The sequence below is a fragment of the Macrotis lagotis genome, chromosome X, assembly GCF_037893015.1.
Source record: "Macrotis lagotis isolate mMagLag1 chromosome X, bilby.v1.9.chrom.fasta, whole genome shotgun sequence".
NCBI lineage: Eukaryota > Metazoa > Chordata > Mammalia > Peramelemorphia > Peramelidae > Macrotis > Macrotis lagotis.
Genome location: NC_133666.1, coordinates 169,562,926 through 169,587,964, shown reverse-complemented (window position 1 = coordinate 169,587,964; position 25,039 = coordinate 169,562,926). Strand labels below are relative to the sequence as shown.

Below are 25,039 nucleotides of genomic sequence, written 5' to 3'. Positions count from 1 at the left end.
AGCCTATATTCAAAATAAATAATAAAAAAAAATGAGAAGGGGGAGGCTAGGTGGCACAGTGGATAGAGCACCAGCCCTGGAGTCAGGAGGGTCTGAGTTCAAATGTGACCTCAGACACTTAATAATTACCTAGCTATGTGACCCTGGGCAAATCACTTAACCCCACTGCCTAGCCAAAAAACAAAAACAAAACCAATACCAAAACCAAAAAAGAGAGAAAAGTTTCACATGTTTCAAAAATATTTATAGCAAGCTCCTTTTGTAGTGGCAAAGAATTGGAAACTGGGTGGATGCCCATCAAACAGGGAATGGCTGAACAAGTTATTGGATATGAATGTTATGGAGTACTATTGCTCTACAAAAAACTGTATATGGTTGGACTTTAGAGAAAGGATGGAGACTGATGTTGAGTTTCTGCTTGGTACTGGTTAAGAAATAGAGTAATAGACCACTGGATTAGAATAGGCACAAAAGATTGTACACAGTAGTTCAGAGATCTAGGACAATTCTATACCATTCACATTCAGAGGAAAAGAAAACACAAAAATCCCCACAGAATCTGAATGAATACTATGTTCATGTTTTTAAAACTTCTCTTATGTTTTTCCTTCCTTTCTATGGTTTCCTTTCTTTTCCCTTAGTCCTACTCCTCATACACAAAATGACTAATATGTAAACAAGTTTAACACAAATCAACATGTACAACTTTTACTAGACTGTTTGTTGTTAAGGGGATGGGGGTGGGAAGGAAGGTAGTGGACAAATGTGTAACATAAATAAGCATACCCAGGATCACACAGCTAGTTAAGTGTCAGGTACCTGAGATGTATTCTAATTCCCATCCTCCTGACCCCAAGGCCAGTGCTCTATCCATTTCACCACCAAGCTGCCCAAGGGGTTGAGGGGAGGGTCATCAAGAACTCTAATCATAAGAGCCAGTTGTTTATTCACATTTTCTGCTTCTATAACTCTATCCGACTCATCCGCTGACATCCCTTTTTCTTTTTGCCTTTAATCATTCCCAATATCAGAGTCTTTTCCAATGGGTTCTGCCTTCTTATTATGTTGGTAAAAAGTATTTAAGTTTCAATAATTGACCTTCTAATGAAGAGATGCACTGATTAATTTGAGGTTCTCAAAAGTCTTTTCCAGCACCACAATTCAAATGCACTGGCTCAGTTTTCCTTATAGTCCTGCTCTCACAGCTATACATTATAATGGAAAAAAACACAGCTTTGCCTATACAGATCTTTGCTGACAAGTTATCTAATTTTTATTATGCAGTCCAGATTTGCCATAGTTTTCTTTCCAAGGAATAAACATCTTTTAATTTCATGGTTGCAATCACCATCTGTAGTGATCTTTGGTCCCAAGAATATAAAATCTGAGACAATTTTCTTTTCATCTCCCTCTATATGCCAGGAAGTAATGGAACCAGTCTGCCAAGCTCTTACGTTTTTTTTAATATTAAGCTTCAAGCCAGTTTTTAGTCTTTTATTTTACTCTCATCTGAAGGCTTCTTCACTTTCTGTCATCAGTGATATTATCTACATATCTGAGATTGTTGATGTTTCTCCTAGCAACCTTAATTCTAATGTTTGATTCATCCAGCCTGGTATTTTACATGATGTAAATAAGTTAAATAAATAAAATGTCAACTGGACCTGAACTAACCTCTAACCTTAGAGGTGGCTGGAGCTATACAAAACAGGTTAGAGATAGGTCAGAACACAAAAAAATTTAATTTCACAGTGGGAAAAACAATACTTTCAAGTGGCACCTCCCCCTGGGGGAGGGGGAGAGGAGGAGCCTTTATCTTGCTGGAGGAAAGGCAAAGTCTATATACATAAATGACAAGAGGTCTAGACCATGATAATCATTTTTAGGTCTTGAGTTGCTGTTCACATAGCAGGCTCATGCATGGAGTTCCTAGGTCCCATGGGACAGTTCTTAAGCTGCTTGTCTCAAATTTTGGAGGATCGTAATTACTCTGGGGATACAGAACCAGAGTTTCTGTGATGGGAACAGGAGTGTAGTATTATAAGCATGTGAAGAGATGTGATGGATATTGGCTCTCAGGTCCTTGGGAAACGGGGGGAGCAAAAACATAAATCCTTCAGTGAACACCTGATTAAAGCAATACATTTTGCCAGAGGATGAGATCACCCAGAGTGCAATCATTGTATAGTATTGGTGTTCTAGTCCACAAATGCTCTCCTGGTTCTGATCACTTCACTTTGCATCTTACATATAAGTTTTTCCAGGTTTTTCTGAAATCATCCTGCTCATCTCTTCCTACAACTCATTAGTATTGATTAAATTGATTAAAGCAATACATTTTGCCAGAGGATGAGATCATCCAGAGTGCAAAGGAATTGCTGTTTTGTCAAGCTCAGGGTCTTAGCTCCAGGAAACAAGGTGTCTCCAAAATATTTTGACAAAGATGACAATAATATAGCCCTGTCAGACTCCTTTTTCAAACTTAAGCTGAGTAGTAGTTTCATGTTTAGTTCTAAGTGTTGATTTTTGGTCTCTCTGTAGATTCCTCAGGAGACAGTGATCTGGTATTCCCATTTCTTTGAGGACTTACCACATGTGATCCACATAACTTCTTTGATGATCTGCAATCTCCAATTCCAAGTGCTTTTCAAACATCTAAAACTGGATCTTTAGTAGCTATCTTCAATTCACCATGTTCCAAAGTAAACTCATTTTTTTCCCTTCAAATTTCCCTCTTACTGTGGAAGGCAACTCCAAGCTCCTAGCTTCCCAGACTTGCAATCTACATGTCATCCTTGACTTCTTTTCACAAAATAAAGATCTAAATAACTGGAGGAATATTAATGGCTCATGTATAGGCCAAGCCAATAATAAATAAGTCAATTCTACCTAAATAAATGTACTTATTAGTGTCATACAAATCAAACTACTAAAGAATTATTTTAAGGAGCTAAAAAAATAATAAAATTAATCTGGAAGAACAAAAGTTCTAAGTCTCAAGGGAATCAATGAAAAAAAGAAGCAGCCTAGTGGTGCCAGTTTCCAAACCATATTCAAAGCAATCATCTGTTGCCAAGGTCTATTGATTTCCCCTTTGTAAAAGCTCTGTAATTTACTCCCTTCTCTCCTCTGATACTGTCACCATTCTGGTACAGACCCTAATCACCTCATGACTGTATTATGACAATAGCCTACAGAAGAGTCTGCATTTCTCATACCTCTCACTACTTCAATCCATCCTTCAGTCAGCTACCAAAGGGATTTTCCTAAAACATTAGTCCCATCACATCCTCCTCCTTCCTCCACCCTAGATCAAACACCAAATCCTCTGTTTGTAATTCAAAGCCCTTCTACCATTCCAGTCTCCTATCTTATTACTTATCAAGTCCTCTTCAAACCAATGATATGGGGCTCAAGACATTCATCTCTCTTTTTTTTTCTTTTAGTTTTTGCAAGGCAATGGGATTAAGTGGCTTGCCCAAGGTCACACATAGCTAGGTAATTATTAAGTGTCTGAGGTCAGATTTGAACTCAAGTACTCCTGACTCCAGGTCCAGTGTTCTATCCACTGCACCACCTAGCCACCCCAAGACATTCATCTCCAGGTGTTCATTTTCACTGCTATCCCCCATGCTCTCCCTCCACAACTCTGTCCCCTGGCTTCTCCAGGTTCCTTCACATCCTAACTAAAATAACATCTATAAGGAAGTTTATTAGAACCTTTTAGTCCTAATGCTTCTTCTCTTCAAATTATTTCCTATTAATCCTGAATATAGTTTGTTTGTACATACTTGTTTCCATTTTGTCTCCCCCATTAGCTCCAGAAGAGCAGGGACTATCTTTTGCTTCAGGTTGTTTCCCCCACCAAACCCAGTGTTTAGCATGTAGTAAGGCAAGTAAAAGTGGCTTAATAAATATTTAATGACTAACAGACTCAGGCCCTACAACCCCTTATTGGTCGGCTCCTCTCAGGCATATTGAGTCATTTCCCTCAAGGCACCTACCCACAGCATCCTCTCCAGATTTTCTCTCTTTTTTAAAAAAGGTTTTTGCAATTCAGTGAGGTTAAGTGGCTTGCCCAAGGTCACACAGCTAGGTAATTATTAAGTGTCTGAGGTTGGATTTGCACTCAGGACCTCCTGACTCCAGGGCCGGTGCTCTATCCATTGCGCCACCTAGCTGCCCCTCCAGATTTTCTCTACCTTTTCCCTCCATTACATCCACCCACCTCACCCACTTCTCTTTTTAGCTTCCCCCATTAGAATGTAAGTAAATATTTGCACAAAAATATTTATAGCAGCTCCTTTCTGTGACAGCAAATAATTGGATGCCCATCAATTGGGAAATGGCTGAACAAGTTAAGGTATATGATTGTGGATGGAATACTAATGAGCTGTAGGACAAGATGAGCAGGATGACTTCAAAAAAACCTGGAAAGACATTTATGTAAGATGTAAAGTGAAGTGATCAGAACCAGGAGTGCAGTGTGGACTAGAACAGCAATACTATACAATGATCAGTTGTGAAAGACTTACCTACTCTGATCAAGACAATGATTCAAAACAATTTCAAAGGATCCATGATGAAAAATGCTATCAATTTCCAGAGAGAAAACAGATGAAGAATGAAGTATACTTTTTACTTTATTTTTCTTGGTTTTTTGGCCTGTTTTCTTTTGTAACATGGCTAATATGAGAATATATTTTGCATAAATTCATAAGTATAATCAATATCAAAATACTTGCCTTCTGAAGGAAGGAGGAAGGGTAAGAGAGAGGGAAAGAATTTGGAACTCAAAATTTTTTTACATTATAATTGGGAAATATTTAACAGAATAAATAACAATATGTTGAAAGTTTGCTTTAAAATAAGAATGTAAAGTCACAAAAATTGTCTTTTTGCTTATATTTGGATTCCACAGTGCTTGGCTTATAATAAGGCTTAATAATTTCATAAGAAAAGAGGCTAATATGCTGAATTACCTTCAAGTAACTGCAAATCTCCTTTAATGAGTTTCTCCTAGAAACAAAAAGCTATCTTATTTAAGCTATTTTTTCAATTAACAAGATTTTTTCTTCCTCCTACCCTGTAAAAAATATATATAATCATGCAAAACAAATATCTGCACTGGCCATGTTTAAAAATCTGTCTCATTCCGCATCCTTAATACATCACCTCTTTGACTGGAGAATAGTAGACTTCATCACTGGAAGGGCCCATTTTTTTTTATATCAACATTCTACTACTGTAGTTTATATATATATATATATATATACATATATATATATATATATACACACACACATATATGTATATACACAATAAAAATCTTTTTTAAAAATAGATAAATGGTTAAAAGATGAATTTTCTTTTTTTTAAGAAAGATTTTAAGGGGTACCTAAGTGGCATAGTGGAGAGAGCACCGGCCCTGGAGTCAGGAATGCCTGAGTTCAAATACAGTCTCAGACACTTAATAATCACTTAGTTGTGTGGCCTTGGGCAAGTCACTTAATCCCACTGCCTTGCAAAAATAAAAAATAAAAACCTAAAAGAAAAAGAAATATTTTATTTATTTTGAGTTTTATAATTTTTTCCCCCTATTCTTGCTTTCCTCCCACCCCCCCATCCCCACAGAAGGCAGGCTGTTAGTCTTTACATCGTTTCCATGGTATACATTGATCTAAGTTGAATGCGATGAAAGAGAAATATCCTTAAGGAAAAAAATAAAGTATAAGAGATGGCAAAATTACATAATAAGTTAATGGTCCCCCACCCCCAAATTGAAGGTAATATTCTCTGGTCTTTGTTCAAACTCCACAATTCTTTCTCTAGTACTCTCCATGGCGGATAGCCCAAAATTGTCCCTGAATATTGGATGGAATAAGCAAGTCCATCAAGGTTGAGTACCACCCTCACGTTGCTGTTAGGATGTACAATGTTTTTCTGGTTCTGCTCATCATCTCACTCAGCATCAATTCATGCAAATCCTTCCTGGATTCCCTGAATTCCCATCCCTCCTAGTTTCTAATAGCACAATAGTGTTCCATGATATGCATATACCACAGTTTGTTAAGCCATTCCCTAGTTGAAGGACATTCACTTAATTTCCAATTCTTTGCCACCACAAACAGGGCTGCTATGAATATTTTTATACAAGTGATTTTTTTACCCTTTTCCATAATATCTTCAGGGTATAGGCCCAGTAGTTGTATTGCTGGATCAAAGGGTATACACATTTTTGTTGTCTAAAGGATGAGTTTTCAAAAGAAGCACATTAACAGTGACCACATAAAAATGCTCTGAATCATTTCTGAGGAAAGGAAATTGAACTTTGAGGTTTTATCTTACACTCTTGTTTTGTTTTGTTTTAGGATTTTTGCAAGGCAAATGGAATTAAGTGGCATGCCCAAGGCCACATAGCTAGGTAATTATTAAGTGTCTGAGACTGGATTTGAACTCAAGCACTCCTGACTCCAGGGCCAGTGCTCTATCCATTGTGCCACCTAGCCACCCCTGATCCATTTAATATTGATAAGAGTTTTGAATTGATCTGATAATTGTGAAAATAATTTGAAATTATACAAAGTCACTAACTTTTCAAAACCTTTGAGCACCAGCACTGGTATCAGGAGGACCTGAGATCAAATAATTACCTACCTACCCCATTGCCTTGCAAAAAAATCCCCTCTGAACCACTGAAACACTATAGAATAAATGACATCAAAGATGGGAAGAAACAAAGGTAAATATATTATGCATAGCAGTTCTTTTCATGGTACCTAAAAGATGGGAAATAAAATGGATATCTATCAACTGGGGTAAAGCTTAACAAATTGTGGCAAGTGAATGTTATAATATCATAATATCATAATAAATGATGACCACAAAAGAATTCATGAAATTTATGGAAGTTTAGATGAACTGATAAAGAAAATATGGACAAATATAATATATATATAAAAATAAGAATAAAATCATAGCAGCTAAGCTTAGATTAATTTCAATGAAATAAGTTTTATCAATTGGTTTTGCATAACAAATGTTATCAATAAAACTTATTTTTAAATCATATTAAAAAAGGCATACCACAGAATTACCACAGTAATTAAGATTATTAAGATGTCTCTTAGTAGAGTACTCCAGGGATCCTTCCATCGTACTATTTTGTTTTAACACTTTTATCAGTGACATGATTAAAAGTATTGATGATATATTTACCTATTTTTCAGATAATAAAAACGTGGGAAGAATAGATAATAAACTATAATGTTGGACTTGATCTATAAGATTAAAATTTAATAAAGATAAATAATTAGATGCTTATTTACAACAAACAATTTCACAAGTATAAAATAGAAGAGGTATGGCTAAACAAAGTTTATCTGAAAAAGAGCTGGGAGATTTTTGTGAGTTATAAAGTCAATGTGGTTGATTATGTAATAAGGTAGCCCATAAAAACTAATGTCATCTTCAAGGTTAAATACATACTGATAACATGTGGATTTATTTTATATTCTACTACTTTGCAAAAAATCTTCTTTGTTTCAACTGATTTATTAGTTGAATCTCTTAGTTTTCCAAGTTTACCATCATATTGATTCCAAAAATATATTTTCATTTCCTTTTTAGCCCATTCTGATTGCCTCAATTTCTTCTTCTCATAATGTTATTGCTAGCATTTCTAGTACAACACTGAGTAATGGTGATGATAATGGACATCTTTGTTTCACTCTTGATCTCATTTGGGAAGACTTCTAGCATATTATTATTATAGATAATGCCTGCAGATGGTTTGGAATAGATGCTTCTTATTTTAAGAAAAAATGTCTTTGTTTTCGATTGATTTTTAATAGGAATGAGTGGGCAGTGGATAGAGCACAGGTCTTGGAGTCAGGATGACAGGAGTTAAATTCAACTTCAGACAATTGACATTTACTAGTTGTGGGTCTTTGGGCAAGTCACTTGACCCTGACTGCCTCGCCTCTGGGGCATCTCCAATTGTTCTGATTCATATCTGGTCACTGGATCCAGATGGCCCTAGAGGAGAAAGTAAAGCTAGTGACTTAGCACAAGCATCTCCTCACTCAAATTCAATTCATGTACTTGTCATGGCATCACCTCCTTGATATCATGATCTTCGAGAATGAAGGACTAACATCATTCAATCAATCAATGACATCTTACGCTATATGAAAAGGAATATAGTGTGCAGAACTAAAGAAACAATAGTTCTACTGTACTCTGACCTAATCAGACCATAAACTATAGTTTATTATATGTTCCCTTCTGGGTATCACATTTTGGGAAGGACTAACCAGCTAGAATTTCCAAAGAAAAGTACAATTAAGAACCTGGGATTATGCTATGTCAAACTGGTAAGGAATCTGGGGGTGTTTCCTAGCAAAGGCTTGGAGGAACGATATGAGTTTTTATGCTTGGACCTTGTGAGCATGGTTTCCAAAAATGGATTAAAAGGACAAACTAATATAGTATATGAATGTACTATTGTTCTATAAAAAAGTTGGATTGTTCAGACTCTAAAGAAGCATGGAATGGGGGGCGGAGCCAAGATGGCAACAAGAAGGGATAGAGTCTTAGGAGCTCTCTGATAAAACTCATAAGCTAACGATTCTAACTAAACTTTCGAGAGACAGAACCCACAAAGGGACCCAGTGAGGCAGTTCTCCTACTCAAGGTAACCTGGAAAAGAGCAGAAAGGCTCTGCTCCCCCAGGTTGGAGGGGTGGCCCGCCAGAGCAAAAGCACTTCAGCCTCTTGGAGGCAGCCCCAGGGCACTGGGAGCCGCGGCTCACAGCAGCTGCACCTGAGCTGCACCCCGGGGAGCACCGGGCACAAAGTGGGGAAACAGTGGGGGATCTCTGCCAGAGCAAGCACGAGCACATGGTGCCCAGCCCTCAGGGCACACAGCCAGTAGCTTGGTCTTTCCTCAGCCCAGACCCGGAAACAGAAGCAGGTGGAGCTGGTAAGCAGGAGCCTCCAGGGCATGAGCCCATTGAGTTCAGGGAGGGGAGTGAAGAGAGACTGCAGAGCTCTGTCCTCAGCCCCAGGAACAGGACTCTGGGGCTCTGACCACATTCAGATCCTGATAGCAGTCCAGGCCCCCATAGAACAACAGGGCCCCCCCACCTCGGCCCGTGGCAGAGGGGGGCGCTTATGGTCATTCACAGACCAGGAGGGAAGAGAGAGAAGCACACACTGAGACCCTTGTGGGAGTGCCCCAAAAGCTCAGGAAGTACACCAAAACCTGGCCCAAGCTGGGAAAATGAGCAAGCAGAGAAATAAGAGGAAGACTATTGAGAAATATTTTGCAAATGAGCCCAAGAAGGATCAAAATACTCAGTCTGAAGATGAGGAAACACAAGCTCCTGCATCTAAAGACTCCAAGAAAAACAGAAATTGGGCTCAGGCTATAACAGAGCTCAAAAAAGACTTTGAAAAGCAAATGAGGGAGTTGGAAGAAAAACTGGGAAAAGAAAGGAGAGACATGCAGGAAAAACATGAAAATGAAGTCAGCAGCTTAGTCAAGGAAATCCAAAAAAATGCTGAAGAAAATAGCATGCTAAAAAACAGCTTAGGTCAAATGGATAAAACAGTTCAAAAAAGTTATTGAGGAGAAGAATGCTTCAAAAAGCAAAATTGGCCAGATGGAAAAAGAGATAAGAAAACTCTCTGAGGAGAACAAATCCTTCAGACAAAGAATAGAATTCAGAGAGATTGATGAATTTACCAGAAATCAGGAATCAATACTTCAAAACCAAAAAAATGAAAAATTGGAAGAAAATGTGAAATATCTCACTGAAAAAACAACTGATATGGAAAACAGACTTAGGAAAGATAATTTAAAAATTATTGGAATACCTGAAAGTCATCATCAGGAAAAGAGCCTTGACATCATTTTCAAAGAATTACTACAGGAAAACTGCCCTGATATTCTAGAAGCAGAGGGCAAAATAGAAATGAAGAGAATCCACTGATCCCCCCGAGAAAGAGATCCCAAAAAACCAACCCCCAGGAATATTATAGCCAAGTTCCAGAACTCCCAAGTCAAAGAGAAAATATTACAAGCAGCCAGAAGGACACAGTTCAAATATCGTGGAGCTGCAGTCAGGATCACACAGGACTTAGCAGCAACTACATTGGAAGCTCATAGGGCTTGAAATACAATATACCGGAAGGCAAAAGAGCTTAGAATGCAGCCAAGAATGAACTACCCAGCAAGGCTGAATGTCCTCTTCCAGGGAAAAAGATGGACTTTCAATGAACCAGGGGAATTTCAAAGGTTCCTTTTGGAATGGCCAGAGCTGAACAGAAGGTTTGATCTTCAGATACAGGACTCAGGTGAAGCATGGAGATTGGAGGAGAGGGGGGAAATATGAGGAACTTAATGAGGATGAACTGCATGTATAGCAAAATGATACTGATAATATTCATATGAACCTTCTCAGTTAATAGAGCAGGTAGAGGGAGCTTTTATAGATGAAGCACAGGAGAAAGCTGAATTCGAAGATAAAATATGGTGTAAAAATGGAGTCAATAGAAAAAAAGGGAAATGGAATGGGAGAAAGAAAAAGGAGAGGGGGAATAGTCCAAGATATTTCACATAATAAGATTTTTTTATTACAATGAGCTATTGCAATGATATGGAAGAGGGGAGGCATAGGGGAATGAGAGAACCTTTGCTCTCATCAGAGATGGCTAGGAGAGGAAACAGCAAATATACTCAATGGGGTATAGACAACTGGAATAAGAAGGAGGGGGGAGCAGGGGGAAGGGGTGGGGATGTGAATAAAGGAGGAGAGGAGGGACCATGGGGGGACAGTGGTCAGATATAACACATTTTCTTTTTTACTTCTTGCAAGGGGCTGGGATTGAAGGCCTGCCCAGGACCACAGGGCCAGGTGGATGCTGGGCCTAAGGGGTGGTAGGGGGGCTCGGGGCCTCTTGACCCCAGGACCAGGGATCTGTCTGCTGCACCACTCAGTGACCCTACAGCAGAGTCAGAGTGAAAGAAGAGAGAAAATAGAGTACATGATAGTGGAGAAATAAGAAAGGAGGGAGTTGCGATCAGCAATGGCAACGTTGGAAAAATATGGAAGTAACTTTTGTGATAGACTTATCATAAAGAATGTGATCCACCCGCGACAGAGTTGTTGGTGTTGGAACAAAGACTGAAGCACATTTTTTGTTATTATTATTTGGGGGAGGGTGCAGGGCAAGTGGGGCTGGGTGGCCTGCCTGGGGCCACATAGCAGGGTGATCTTTGAGTGTCTGGGGCCGGATTTGGACCCAGGTGCTCCTGGCTCAAGGGCCAATGCTCTGTCTGCCACCCAGCCACCCCTACTATTATTACTATTTTATTTTATTTTATTTTGGGTCTTTTTTTTTCTTCTTTTTGGTTTTTGCAGGGCAGTGGGGATCGGGTGGCTTGCATGTCACACGGCTGGGTGATTGTTGGGTTTATGAGGCTGGATATGGACTTGGGTGCTCGTGGCTCCAGGGCTGGTGCTTTGTCCATTGTGCCACCTGGCCATACCTACAATTATTACTATTTTTTTTAATTTTAATTTTTTTTCTCTCCCCTTTACTTTTTTCACTCAAGCAAGTCTATCTATATTTGTGGGGGGAGGGGTATTTTGTTTACTTGTAAACAAGAATATTTTATTAATGTAAAAAAACATTTGTACAAAATGAGAATAAAAAATAAATTAAAAAAAAATAAAAATTTCTCTTAAAAAAAGAAGCATGGAATGAATTACAGGAAATGATACTGGGTGAAGGGAACAGAAACAAGAGAACATTGTACATATTAATATGAACATCATAAGATGATCAACAATGGATTGCAGCTCCTCTCAGCAGTTCAGAGAGCTAGGTCAACCTTAAGAGACCAACTATGAACAACACTATCCCCATCCAGAGGAAGAAAAACCTACAGAATCTGAATGAATACATTCACTTTAAAAAAATTTTCTCTTATGTTTTTTTCTTTCTGACCTCATGGTTTTCTTTCTTTTCCCTTAATTTTAATTCCTCATACAGAAAACGACTAGTTTTCAAACATGTTAAATACAAATGTGTATGTATAATATTCACCAAACCATTCGCTAATAAGGGAGAGGAAGAAAGGAAGGTGGAAAGAAATTATATAATTTAAAAAAATGCATATTTCATGTGGATGAATGTTGAAAAACTTTCATAACTTATAACTGGAAAAAGAAAAGAAAATATCAATTGGAAAGAAATAAAAACAAAAATGAGAGGTGGGACATTACAAAAAAAAGACAAACTGATGTTTGATGTAAGCTCTTACAATAAGAATAAGCTCTCAACAATAAGTTAAGTGAATATATTGCCTGGGAAAGTAGTAGGCTTTCCTCTCACCTGAGCTCTTCAAGCAGAGGCAAGATAATCAGTCATTAGGTATGTGTAAAGAAGATTCTTATTCAGACTAGAGTAGATGATCATTGAGTTCCCTTCTAACTATTAAGATACTGTGACTGATTCAACCCCAAGCAGACTGGGATCACACTCAAAACAGATCACATTCAAAAATAAAATTTCATCTGTTTCTGAGAAGTGAGTTCAGGGCTCTTTCACTATGTTTCTAACATCCATATCATACTAGAGTACATGCCATAATACTTCATTCCCCAATAAAATCGAAGTGCCTTAAAGTTGTGATGAGCTTCATTTCTGTCTCTGTACTAAGATTCAAGATGCTACTTTACACATGTGTTATCAATGAACTGAAATCAACTTAAGCACCTCCCCAGTTTCTGGTTTCTTCATTTTCAGTGAAAATGAGTTATCACCTTTGGCCTGAAAATCTGGTAACTATAACCAAGAAAGCAATGAGATTTCATATTTCAATAACATTACTCCTTACAAAGACAATGACTTAACAACTAAAACAGAAAATAAAAGAAATAAACTAAGTTTTGGTAGAGAAAATGCAGTGTTTTATACTCAAATGGTTCTAAAATGTAATTCTAATAAATAACACTTAAGTATTTAATCATTTCTCCTATTACCTTAGTAAATTGAAAATTCACTGAAAAAATGAAGCAAGATGATAAAATCCCCTAACTTTATATTTACTAGATAAATAATGAATAACTCACCCAATGTCTGTGAGAGGTGGTTTGTCTCTTCCCCTCTTATAGCAAAGAAAAAGCTCTGGACTTTTCAAGCTTCCATAGTTCAAATTTGCCTGGAGAGCTGATGGAGTAGCCTCAACACAGGTGAAACCTTCAGGGACTGTTTCCCCTGCTGATTTGATAATAACAGCAATGTCTGTAATTGGAGCTTTGGGTCCAGTTGATTTTGTATCTAAACGGTTTATTTCTTGATCCAGAAGGGTAGATGTATCAGTAAGACCTGCGACTACAAAGTAGTCAATCACTCTTGGACCTTTGTCTTCTAGCATGACTGCTATTCTACTGTCAAGAAGAAAAAAAAAAAAAGGAAATTGGTTAAATCCAAGATTTATCTTGTCTCAGATTTTGTTAAAAAAAAAATAAACAGCTTTTCACATCTCAACCTTAAAGTTCTCATCACAGAAAAAGGATTTAATTAGCAGTGATCTGTCCAGGTTTTTGTTTATTTGATTTTTAGACAATGGATAGAAGTAAAAGGTACAAGTTTAGAATTACTACTACGACAATTATATAGTCACTAATATGCAAAATTATATTTGATGGCAAACACACAAACTGTCAGAATGAATATTCCCAAAACAATTTGGGTCACTCATTAGCAAAAAATAAATAAATAAACAATTTCCTGGAATGTCTAGGAACCAAGACAGTAGAATAGAGGAATCATTCTACCAAACCCTCAAACCACCATTCCCTCTAAACAATCTTAAAATAATGTACTAAATCAAATTCTAGAGTGTCAGAGCCAACAAAAAGTCAAAGTGAGCCATCTTTGCAGGTCAACAGGAAAGGTCAACGACATGGAATTGGAACCAGCCTGGGCCTCACATGATAACCAGATGCTAAGATTAGACAAGAGAAAAAAGAAATTCCAAGGGATCCCTGTACTCACACTGTATGCAGAATCAGGAGCAATTTGGCAATGTTAATGCCTATATCCAATACCAGGTAAGAAAAGAGTAGTTGTGGAAAAGGAACAAGGGCCTTATCACAATTCTTAAATAGAGAGAAGTAGTAGCAGATACAACAGAGCAGGCCCTTTCTAGTGGTAAAGACAAGAGGTGAGGTTAGGAGAGTAGTGACCACACTTTGCTCTTCCTGGAACATATTATCATGGAAGCACCGAAAATATATAGACCCCCAGAACTTTAAAAACAGCAGGACAAACAAGCCTGAAGCTTGGAACATTCCTGACGTTCCCTCTCCCCACAAGGTGATCTGAGACCAATTTGATGTTGAATGCTTATATTCCTACATGGGAAGATGAAACCAAGAACTCAGATGAACTTTCTCATTTATTAGGATAGTTAGAAGGAGCATATATAGACAAGGCACAGGAAGGGATAGCAAATATAAAATATGGGGGCAGCTGAATGGCACAATGGATGGAACACCAGCCCTTGGAGTCAGGAAGATCTGAGTTCAAATCTAGCCTCAGACACTTAATAATTACCTAGCTGTGTGTCCTTGGGCAAGCCACTTAACCCCATTGCCTTGCAGAGAGAGGAATGTACTGGGAGAAATGAAAAGGGGAGTTAAAATGAAGTAAGCTACTTCACACAAAAGCTTTTGCAGTGGAATGGGCGAGGGAGGAGTTGAGTGGGAGTAAATGAGCTTTACTCTCACATAAAATGGTTCAAAGAGGAAATAATACATATACTTGGTTGGATATAAAAATCTATCTTACCCTAGAGGAAAGTAGGAGAAGGGAATGGGAGAAAGGAGGGGGTTGTCAGAAGCAAAACACTTTTAAGGAAGGACAGGGTGAAGAGAGAGAGAGAGAGAGAGAGAGAGAGAGAGAGAGAGAGAGAGAGAGAGAGAGAGAGAGAGAGAGAGAATAGAATAAATAGGGGTAGAGGAAATAGAATGAAGGGAAATATAGTTAGCAATACTAAATGCAAGGGAAAAAATATTGAAAAAAAGTTTCTCTGATAAGACCTCACTTCTCAAACACTGAAAACTGAGTCAAATTTATAAAAAATAAAAGCTATTCCTCAACAGATAAATGATCAGTTGAGGTTATCAATGCTATCTATGTGCCGTATTAAAAAAAAATATCCTAACTCACTACTGACTGAAGAAATGCATATTAGTACAATTCTGGAGGTATACCTTTAGGATGGTCTAATAGAACAGAAAGGGTAAAGATCAAATGTTGGAAGGGATATAGGGAAAATGAAATATTAATGCACTGTTGGAGCAACTATGACATGATTCAACCATTCTGTAGGGTAATTTGGAACCATGCCCAAAGGGCTATAAAACCATGCCCACCCTTTGACCGAGCAGTGTCACTACTAGGTCTGTATTCCAGAAGAGATAAAAAACAAAGGAAAAGGATCAAGGGGGTGGTGCAATGGATAGTGCACTGGTCCTGGAGTCAGGATATACATACATACATACATACACATATGTATGTATATATATATATGTGTGTATATGTATGTATAGCAACTCCTTTCTCGCTGCAAGGAATTGGAAATTGAGGGGATGCCCATCAGCTGGAGAATGGTTGAACAAATTCAGTGGTATGTTATGATGGAATGCTATTCTGCTGTAAGAAAAGATGAGAAGGGAGCACTAGGTGTTGCAGTGGATAGAGCACCAGCCCTGGAGTCAAGAGAACCTGAGTTCAAATCCAGCCTCGGGCACTTAATAATTGCCTAGCTGTGTGACCTTGGGCAAGTCACTTAACCCCATTGCCTTAAATAAATAAAATTTAAAAATAAACAAAGAAATGGTGAGAAGGATGGTCTCAGTAAAACCTGGAACTTGCATGAACAGGTGTAATGGGAAATGTACTATATACAAAGTAACAGCAATTCAGTAGGATGATCAGCTGTGAATGACTTAACTTTCCTCAGCAATGATATGGCCAAAAACAACGGAAGGCCTTTTAATAAAGTATAGTAGTAGATAGTAGAAACCAGGAATAGACCAACATCTCACACTTCATACTAAGGATGTCCAACCTTACTTTTAAATGTTTTAATTGGAAAAATAGGGGGCCACATAAAATTGTACTGCCTGTGGCCACATTTTGGACAGTCCTCCCTATACCAAGATAAGTTCAAAATGGGTGCAGATTTAGACATAAAAGATAATATTGCATGCCAATTAGGAGAACAAGGAAGAGTTTACCTGTAAGATCTATGGAAAGAGGAGTTTATGACCAAAGAAAAGAAAGAGAACGTTATAAAAAACAAACTAGATAATTTTGATTACATTAAATTATAAAGTTTTTACACAAACAAAATCACCATGACCAAAATTAAAAGGAATTTAGTAGGCTGGGAAGCAATTTTTACGGTTGGTATTTCTGTCAACAGACACATTTCTAAAATATATAGAGAATAGAGTCAAATTTATAAAAAACCAAGTCATTTCCCCATTAATAAATGGCCAAAGGATATGGGAAGACAATTCTCAGATAAAGAAATCAATGCTATCTAATATCATATGAAAAATTATTCTAAATCATTATTGATTAGAGAAATGCAAATTAAAGCATCTCTAAGCTAACACCTCACACTTCTCAGATTGGCCCAATATGACTAGAAATGATAATGTTCAATGTTGGAGGGGAAGTGCAAAAACTGGGGCACTAATGCATTGTTGGTAAAGTTGTGAACTGAAACAACCATTCTGGAGAGCAATTTGGAATTATGCTCAAAGGGCAAAAAAAATTGATCCAGCAATACTACTAGAGTCTGTATCCTAAAGAGATCATGAAAAAGAGTAAAATTCCCACATTACAAAAATATTTACAGCAGCTCCGTTTGTAGTGGCAAAGAATTGGAAACTGATGTCAACTGAATAGGGAATGACTGAACAAACTGTGGCATATGAATGTAATAGAACATTAATGTTCTATAAGAAATCATGAGGGATGAGATTTCAGAAAAGCCTGGAAAGACCCACATGAATTGATGCTGAGTGAGATGAGCAGAACCAGAAAAATATTATATACACCAACAACAACATGGCATGAACTTGTTCATTTCAGCAGTACAATAATCAGAGACAATTTTAAGGGACTAGTGATGGAAGATACCATTCATATTCAGAGAAGGAAACTGTGGCATTTAAATGAAGAGCAAAGCTTATTATCTTCAATTTTTAAAAGTTATCTTATGTATTATGTCATTTTGCTATCTCTGATGTTTTCTTTCATCCTTTTGGATCTCATTTTTCTCTCACAACATGTTCAATTTTAATCCATGTGTAGTAGCATGATTACAAATATAGAGCCTATATTGGATTGCTTTCTGTCAGGGAGGGGGAAGGGAAGGAGGGAGAAAAATTGTAATCTCAAAATCTCCAGAAAAAATGATTGGTTAAAAACTACTACTGTTTGTAGTTGGAGAAGCAATAAAATATTTATATAATTTTTTAAAAAACAAAATGGGGGTAAAAAAGAATGTTATCTATCACCAGAGAGAAAACTAATGGTATCTGAATACAGATTGAAAGATAATTTTTTTAACCTAATTTTTTTTGAGGTTTCTTTTTGGAGGGGTCTATGTATACTTTCACAACATGACTATTATGCAAATGTTTTGCATGACTACACATTTTTAACCTCTATCAAATAACTTGCTTTCTCAATGGAGGACTGGGGGAATGAAGGGATGGGAAAGGAGAGAATTCAGAATTCTGCTAATTTAAAAAATGTATATAAAAATTATTTTTACATCTACTGGGGGAAAATAAAATAATATACTTTAAAAAATAGTAGCATAGGGGCAGTCAGGTGGTGCAGTGAATAGAGCACTGGCCCTGGAGTCAGGAGTACCTGAGTTCAAATCCAGCCTCAGACACTTAATATTATTATTACCTAGCTATATGGCCTTAGGCAAGCCACTTAATCCCACTGCCTTACAAAAACCTAAAAAAGAAAAATATAGCATAGTGAAAAAAATGTCAGATTGGCAATAAAGACATAAAAAATTTCTCCTACTGATTGTACCACTAAATAGTGAAAAGACTAAGCAAATCTCATCCAGTTCTCTACATTTCAATTTCCTCATTTTAAAAGGATTGCAGGGAGCTCATCTATATTCTCTCCAAAGTTTCTTTCAACTCTAAAATCCAAATTTCTCTATATCATAAAGCAATAATATGCTTTCTTGCTAGCTTTCCCTCCCTCCTACTTTCATTAGAATTTGAACTTTCTTTTCGTCTCTTTCTCTCCATTCCTCTTCCTCCCCCCCCCCAACCACAGCATTACAAATCTCGATCTCTCTCTTTCCCCCTTCCTCTTTCCCTCTCCCAACCACAGCATTTGAATCTCAAGAGGAAGTTTGACAGTGTTCTCCATTCACTGCCTTGCTCCACCTATAAAAATCTATATAGAATATCTATCTATCTATCTATCTATCTATCTATCTATCTATCTATCTATCTATCTATGGAGAGAGAGGTGCCAACTTTAAAACCTCAGTTAGCCTCATTTTTGTCTCTGCCCAGCCTCCATCCTATGTGTGACCATTTCCATAATCTTCCCTTCCACAAAGCCTGAGTTCTTTTCCTTATTCTCTGTAGTCCCCCCTCACCTGTTCCTATTTTGCTAATATTCACTCTTTTTAAACTCTTTTTAAAAGGGTTGAAAAAAAAATATGAGTTGAGTTGACCAGATCCACTACAAATCTAGGCTAACTTCAAATGGGACTCTAGAAGTGCACAGAAATCCTTTTGCCCATTTCTTCATAATTTTTTTATTCTCCACAACTGCTAGAATTTTCTTCTTAAATCCTACTCCCTTCCTCCCTCACTCAATGCTTTTCATGTCCTCATACCATCTCCACTGGGGTCAAATACGGTTGGTTCTATCCACTGAAACCTTGGATTCTTTCTCTGAAGGTCAGCTTTGGCCTATTGCATTCTCTCCCAAGACTTTCCCCTCCCCTTTATGTATTATTCTTCGATTTCAGTATAAATTGCCAGAGAGCAGAGACTGCCCTGCTTGTATATATTTATATCTACAGAACTTATGATGGCCACTATAAAAAAAAAGCTCAATTTAGCTATCTACCAAAAAGACTGTGGCCTTCAACTCAACTCTGGAGTTCCTTCTTTATTTAAGTTCTCATTTATTCCTCACCGCCTTTTCTCCAGTTCTCAACTATCATTCTTTCCTCTCCAAGAAGATGCTAAAGTCTATATCTGTCCTCTCAACCATTTCCATTATAATCTTGCTCCATTTATCACTCCATTTCTTCTTTTCTGGTTCCCTTCCCTTAACCCTCTAAAACACTCTCCAAAAAACCTAACTATCTCTACTATTTCTCTCCTTTTTTCCATTTGTTGATTTCTTGAAATCAGTCTCCTGATTCTACCCTTCTACTGAAACTGCTCTCTCCAAAGTCAATAATAACTTCATCACTAAATCCAATAACCATTTTTCTTCTTTCATCATCTTTTTGTATTAGTCACTGTACACTATCCTCTCAAAAATTTCCCTTCTCTCTGATTCTAATACTACTACTAATAATAATGATAATAAAAATAACTAACATTTATATGAGCTTACTTGTCATCATGATTCTCCTATCTCAGACATTTCCCATGACTTACAAGTGTCCCATTTACAACCCTGTTGTTTCTTCTTTTTTCTTTTGGTTTTTTTTTTTGCAAGGTAAATGGGGTTAAGTGGCTTGCCCAAGGCCACACAGCTAGGTAATTATTAAGTGTCGGAGATCAGATTTGAACCCAGGTACTCCTGACTCCAAGGCCGGTGCTTTATCCACTACACCACCTAGCCGCCCCCTTGTTTCTTCTTCATTCTTGAAAAAGACCATGCCATCAGGAAGGTGGTGCCATGACACACATAAATTGGATTTGAATAGGGGGGTGGCAAAGTCACCATCCTCATTTTCTCCTCCAGAGCCAACTGAGTCCAGTGGCCAGATATGGATCAAGACAACCAGAAATGGTCCTGGATGTGAGACATCAGGGTTAAGTTTCTTGTCTGAGGTCACAGAGGTAGGAATTGTCAATGTCTGAGGTCAAATTTGAACTCGGATTCTCCAGACTCCAAGGAGTCTATACTGATCTAAGACTGGAGACTACCATCTTCTACAAATATTCTTTCTTTTCTGAATTTCCTTGACATTTCTCTTACCTGCCTATCTAGTCTTTCTTGTCTTCTTTGCTGGTTCATTATCCATTATTATTCTCCCCAATTATAGAAATATACCCAAAACTGTTACTGAGACTTAACCTTAACCTCTACCTTCTCTCATGGATGCAATTATCTCTACAAAAAATGCCTCTAGATGAATATATTTAGCCTCCTGACAATAAGTTCCCATTATCAGAAACCACCCAAAAGATAGTTTAAACTAGACATCCCAGTGACATGTCAAATTCAACCTGTCCAAAACAATCATTACCTTTCCTTTTCTTTTTTCTTTCTTTCTTTCTTATTATTTTTGTACAAATGGTTTTTTATACATTACTAAAATATTCTAGTTTAAGAGTAAACATAATACCCCTCCCCCCCAAAATATAGAGCTGCATAAGCAATAAAGGAAAGAGAAAAAAATTAAAATTAAAAATAACAATAGGTGCAGCCAGGTGGTGCAGTAGACAGAGCACTGGCCCTGGAGCCAGGAGGACCTGAGCCCAAATCCAACCCCAGACACCCAATAATCACCCAGCTGTGTGACTCTGGGCAAGCCACCCCAATCTCATTGCCTTGCAAAAACCAAAAAAAAAAAAAAAGACCCAAAATAAAATAAAATAATAAAAATAATAATAGTAATAGTAGGGGTGGCCAGGTGGTGCAGTGGACAGAGCACCAGCCCTGGAGCCAGGAGGACCTGAGCCCAAATCCAGCCCCAGACACCCAATAATCACCCAGCTGTGTGACTCTGGGCAAGCCACCCCAATCTCATTGCCTTGAAAAAAACAAACAAAAAAAAAGACCCAAAATAAAATAATAAAAATAGTAATAGTAATAGTAGAGGTGGCCAGGTGGCGCAATGGACAGAGCACCAGTCCTGGAGCCAGGAGTACCCGGGTCCAAATCTGGCCTCAGACACCCAACAATCACCCAGCTGTGCAGCCCCAGGCAAGCCACCCAGCCCCATTTACACTGCAAATGTCCCACAAAGTAATAATAATAATAATAATAATAATAATAATGATGATGATAATAAATATGCTTCAGTCTGTGTTCCAACACCTCCAGCTCTGTCACCGGTGGATCACAATCTATATGATAGGTCCATCACAAAAACCACTACTAACATATTTTTCCACCATTGCCACTGCTGATTGCAACACCCTCCATTTGTACTTCCCCACTACCATATACTATATTTTCTCTCTCCTTTTACTCTGTCCCTCTTCTTAAATGTGCTGTAGGATAGCTGAATGGCACAGCAGACAGATCCCTGGTCCCAAGCCCACATACCACACCTTAGGCCCAGCATCTACCCAGCCCTATGGTCCCAGACAGACCATCCAATCCCAGCCCCTTGCAAGAAGTAAAAAAGAAAATGTGTTATATCTGACCACTGTCCCCCCATGATCCCTCCTCTCCTCCTTTATTCACATCCCCACCCTTCCCCCTGCCCCCCCTTCTTACTCCAGATGTCTATGCCCCATTGAGTATATATGCTGTTTCCTCTCCTAGCCACCTCTGATGAGAGCGAAGGTTCCCTCATTCCCCCTTGCCTTCCCCCCTTCCATATCATTGCAATAGTTCATTGTAATAAAAAAAATCTTATTGTATGAAATATCTTAGCCTATTCCACCTCTCCCTTTTCTTACTTCCATTACATTTCCCCTTTAGCCACTGACTCCATTTTTACACTATATTATATCTTCAAATTCAGCTTTCTCCTGTGCTTCATCTATAAAACCTCCTTCTACCTGCTCTATTAAATGAGAAAGTTCATATGAGTATGATCAGTATCATTTTTTCTATGCAGGAATACATGCAGTTCATCATCATTAAGTCCCTCATATTTTACCCTTCTCCTCCACTTTTAATACATCACCTGAGTCCTGTATTTGAAGATCAAACTTTCTGTTCAGCTCCGGCCATTTTAACAGGAACATCTGAATTCCCCTGGTTCATTGAAAGTCCGTCTTTTTCCCTGGAAGAGGACATTTAGTTTTGCTGGTAGTTGATTCTCAGTTGCCTTCTGGAATGTTATATTCCAAGCCCATGACCCTTTAATGTAGTTGTTACTAAGTCCTGTGTGATCCTGACTGCAGCTCCATGATATCTGAATTATGTTCTGGCTGTTTGTAATATTTTCTCTCTGCCTTGGGAGTTCTGGAACTTGGCTATAATATTCCTGGGGGTTGGTTTTTTGGGATCTCTTTCTCGGGGGAGATCGGTGGATTCTCTCAATTTCTATTTTGCCCTCTGCTTCTAAGATATCTGGGCAATTTTCCTACAGGAATTCTTTAAAGATGATGTCAAGGCTCTTTTCCTGATCATGACTTTCAGGCATTCCAATAATTTTTAAATTATCTTTCTGAATCTGTTTTCCAGATCAGTTGTTTTTTCAATGAGATGTTTCACATTTTCTTCTAATTTTTCATACTTTTGGTTTTTAAAGTATGGTGTCTTGACTTCTCGTAAGGTCAGCAGCTTCCTTCAGCTCCATTCTATATCTGAAGGATTTGTTTTCCTCAGAGAGTTTTCTTATCTCTTTTTCCATCTGGCCAATTCTGCTTTTTAAAGCATTCTTCTCCTCAATAACTTTGTGAACTGTTTTATCCATTTGACCTATGCTGGTTTTTAACATGTTACTTTTTCAGCATTCTTTTGGATCTCCTTGACTAAGCTGCTGACTTCATTTTCATGTTTTTCCTGCATCTCTCTCATTTCTTTTCCCAGTTTTCCTTCTATCTCCCTCATTTCACAGCCTGAACCCAATTTCCCTTTTTCTTGCAGTCTTTAGATACAGGAACTTGTACTTCCTCATCTTTAGATTGAGTATTTTGATCCTTCTTGGGATCATAGACAATGTATTTCTCAATGGTGTTGCTCTTTTTTCTCTGTTTACTCATTTCCCCAGTCTGCACCTGGTTTTGGGGTGCTTCCTAAGCTTGAGTATTATTGGGACACCCCCCCCCCACAAGGATCTCTGTGTGTGAGGCTCTGTCTTTCCTCCAGGTCTGTGAATGACCACAAACACACCCTTCTGCCGTGGGGCTGAGGGGGGGGGGGGCCCTGCTGTTCTATGGGGGGGCCTAGACTGTGATCAGGATCTGAATGTAGTCAGAGCCCCAGAGTCCTGTTCCAAGGACAGAGGACAAACCTCAGAAGTCTCTCTACTCCCCTACCTAGATTGAGTACTCAAGGCTCAGTTGCCTGGGGGCTCCTGTTTACTAGCTCTGTCTGCTTCCAGTTCCTGCTCATTGAGTGCCCTGAGAGCTGGGCTTCACATGTTCCCTCTGGCAGAGGCCCCCCCACTGATCTTCCAAGTTGTACCCAGTGCTCCCCTGGGGTGTAGGTCAGGAACTGCCCTCAGCTTCCATGAGCCACGGTTCCCAGAACCCTGGGGCTGCCTCTGGGAGGCTGAAGTTCCTTCACTCTGGCGGGCCGCCCCTCTAACCCCATGGAGCAGAGCCTTTCCACTATTTTCTAGGTTAACTTGGGCAGGACAATTGCCTCACTGGATCCCTCTTGTGGGTTCTGTCTCTTGAAAATTCAGTTAGAGTCCTTATTTTATAAGTTTGGAAATAATCAGAGAGAGAGAGAGCATTTAAGAGAAGATCCTCTCCTGTTGCCATCTTGGCTCTCACCTTCCCTTTTCAAACACAAGACTTTTCTAAACTTTGCTTCTACTGAAGGCATTACTATCAGTCTCCCTGATTCACAGCTTCAAAATGTCCCTCCACTCCTCACGCACTCTCTCATCTAACTTATCCACTCAGCTGATAAATCCTATTGTTTCTATCTATATTATATCTCCTAAATGTCATTTAATTTTTTTTAATCGGCCACCCACCCTTAGTTTAATCTTTTGAATTTGGGTCCTCATTACCTATTCCTGATCTAATTTATATACAAAAGCCTCTTAACTGGTCTCCCAACCTCAAAGTCTCACCTCTTCAAAATATCCTCCTGAGAAGCCAAGCTGATTTTCCTTAAGTTTCCAAAGCCTGGAATGTAAACCTCCGCCTTTCCACTTCATACATACTATACTTTTTACATTGGTACTTCTCAAACTTTTTGTCTCTCTAACCCTTCTTCACATTCTTAAAACTACTGAGGACCCCAAATAATCTATATAATATTATATTTATTGATTTTTTTTACCACATTAAAAATTAAAACTGCTAATTTTATTTTATTCATTTTAAAATAAAAACTAAATATATATATTAACATGTACATTTATGAAAAATAACCATATTTTCAAAAACAAATTTGGGTTGAGGGGTTTTAAAATTCTTTGTTTTATATCTCTGAAAATCTTTTTAATACCTAGATTAATAGAAAACTGCTTAATTCTCCGATGCTACAAAATGATATTTCAGTTGAAGGATGAGAAGAAAGACTGGTTTCAGAGAGAGATAAGTGGGGCAGAGCCAAGATGGCAACAAGAGCGGATCATGTCTTAGGTGCTCTCCCATAAATCTCTGAAACTAAGGACTCTAACTAAATTTTTGAGAGACAGAACCCACAGAGGGACCCAGTGAGGCAGTTCTCCTACTCGAGGTAACCTGAAAAATAGCAGAAAGGCTCTGCTCCCCCAGGTTGGAGGGGTGGCCCACCACAGCAAAAGAACTTCAGCCTCCCAGAGGCAGCCCCAGGGAACTGGGAGCCATGGCTCACAGCAGCACGGGAGTTTCCTGAGCTACACCCTGGGGGGAGCACCAGGCACAAATTGG

At 38.3% G+C, this 25,039-nt stretch overlaps 1 protein-coding gene across 7 annotated transcripts in view; it reads right to left on the bottom strand.

The window, feature by feature from the left end:
• DENND4C (DENN domain containing 4C) overlaps positions 1-25,039 on the bottom strand; it is a 158,329-nt gene that overhangs the window by 121,552 nt on the left and 11,738 nt on the right. For 4 of the 7 annotated variants that reach the window (XM_074199885.1, XM_074199889.1, XM_074199890.1 and 1 more), the window contains exon 2: positions 13,142-13,459. In XM_074199885.1, the coding sequence (XP_074055986.1) occupies positions 13,142-13,446 (305 nt within the window). In that variant the 5' untranslated portion in view covers positions 13,447-13,459. Of the gene's footprint in view, positions 1-13,141; positions 13,460-22,185; positions 22,285-25,039 lie in introns of those variants that run through there. The other 3 variants (XM_074199887.1, XM_074199886.1, XM_074199892.1) reach the window with 3 other exon arrangements.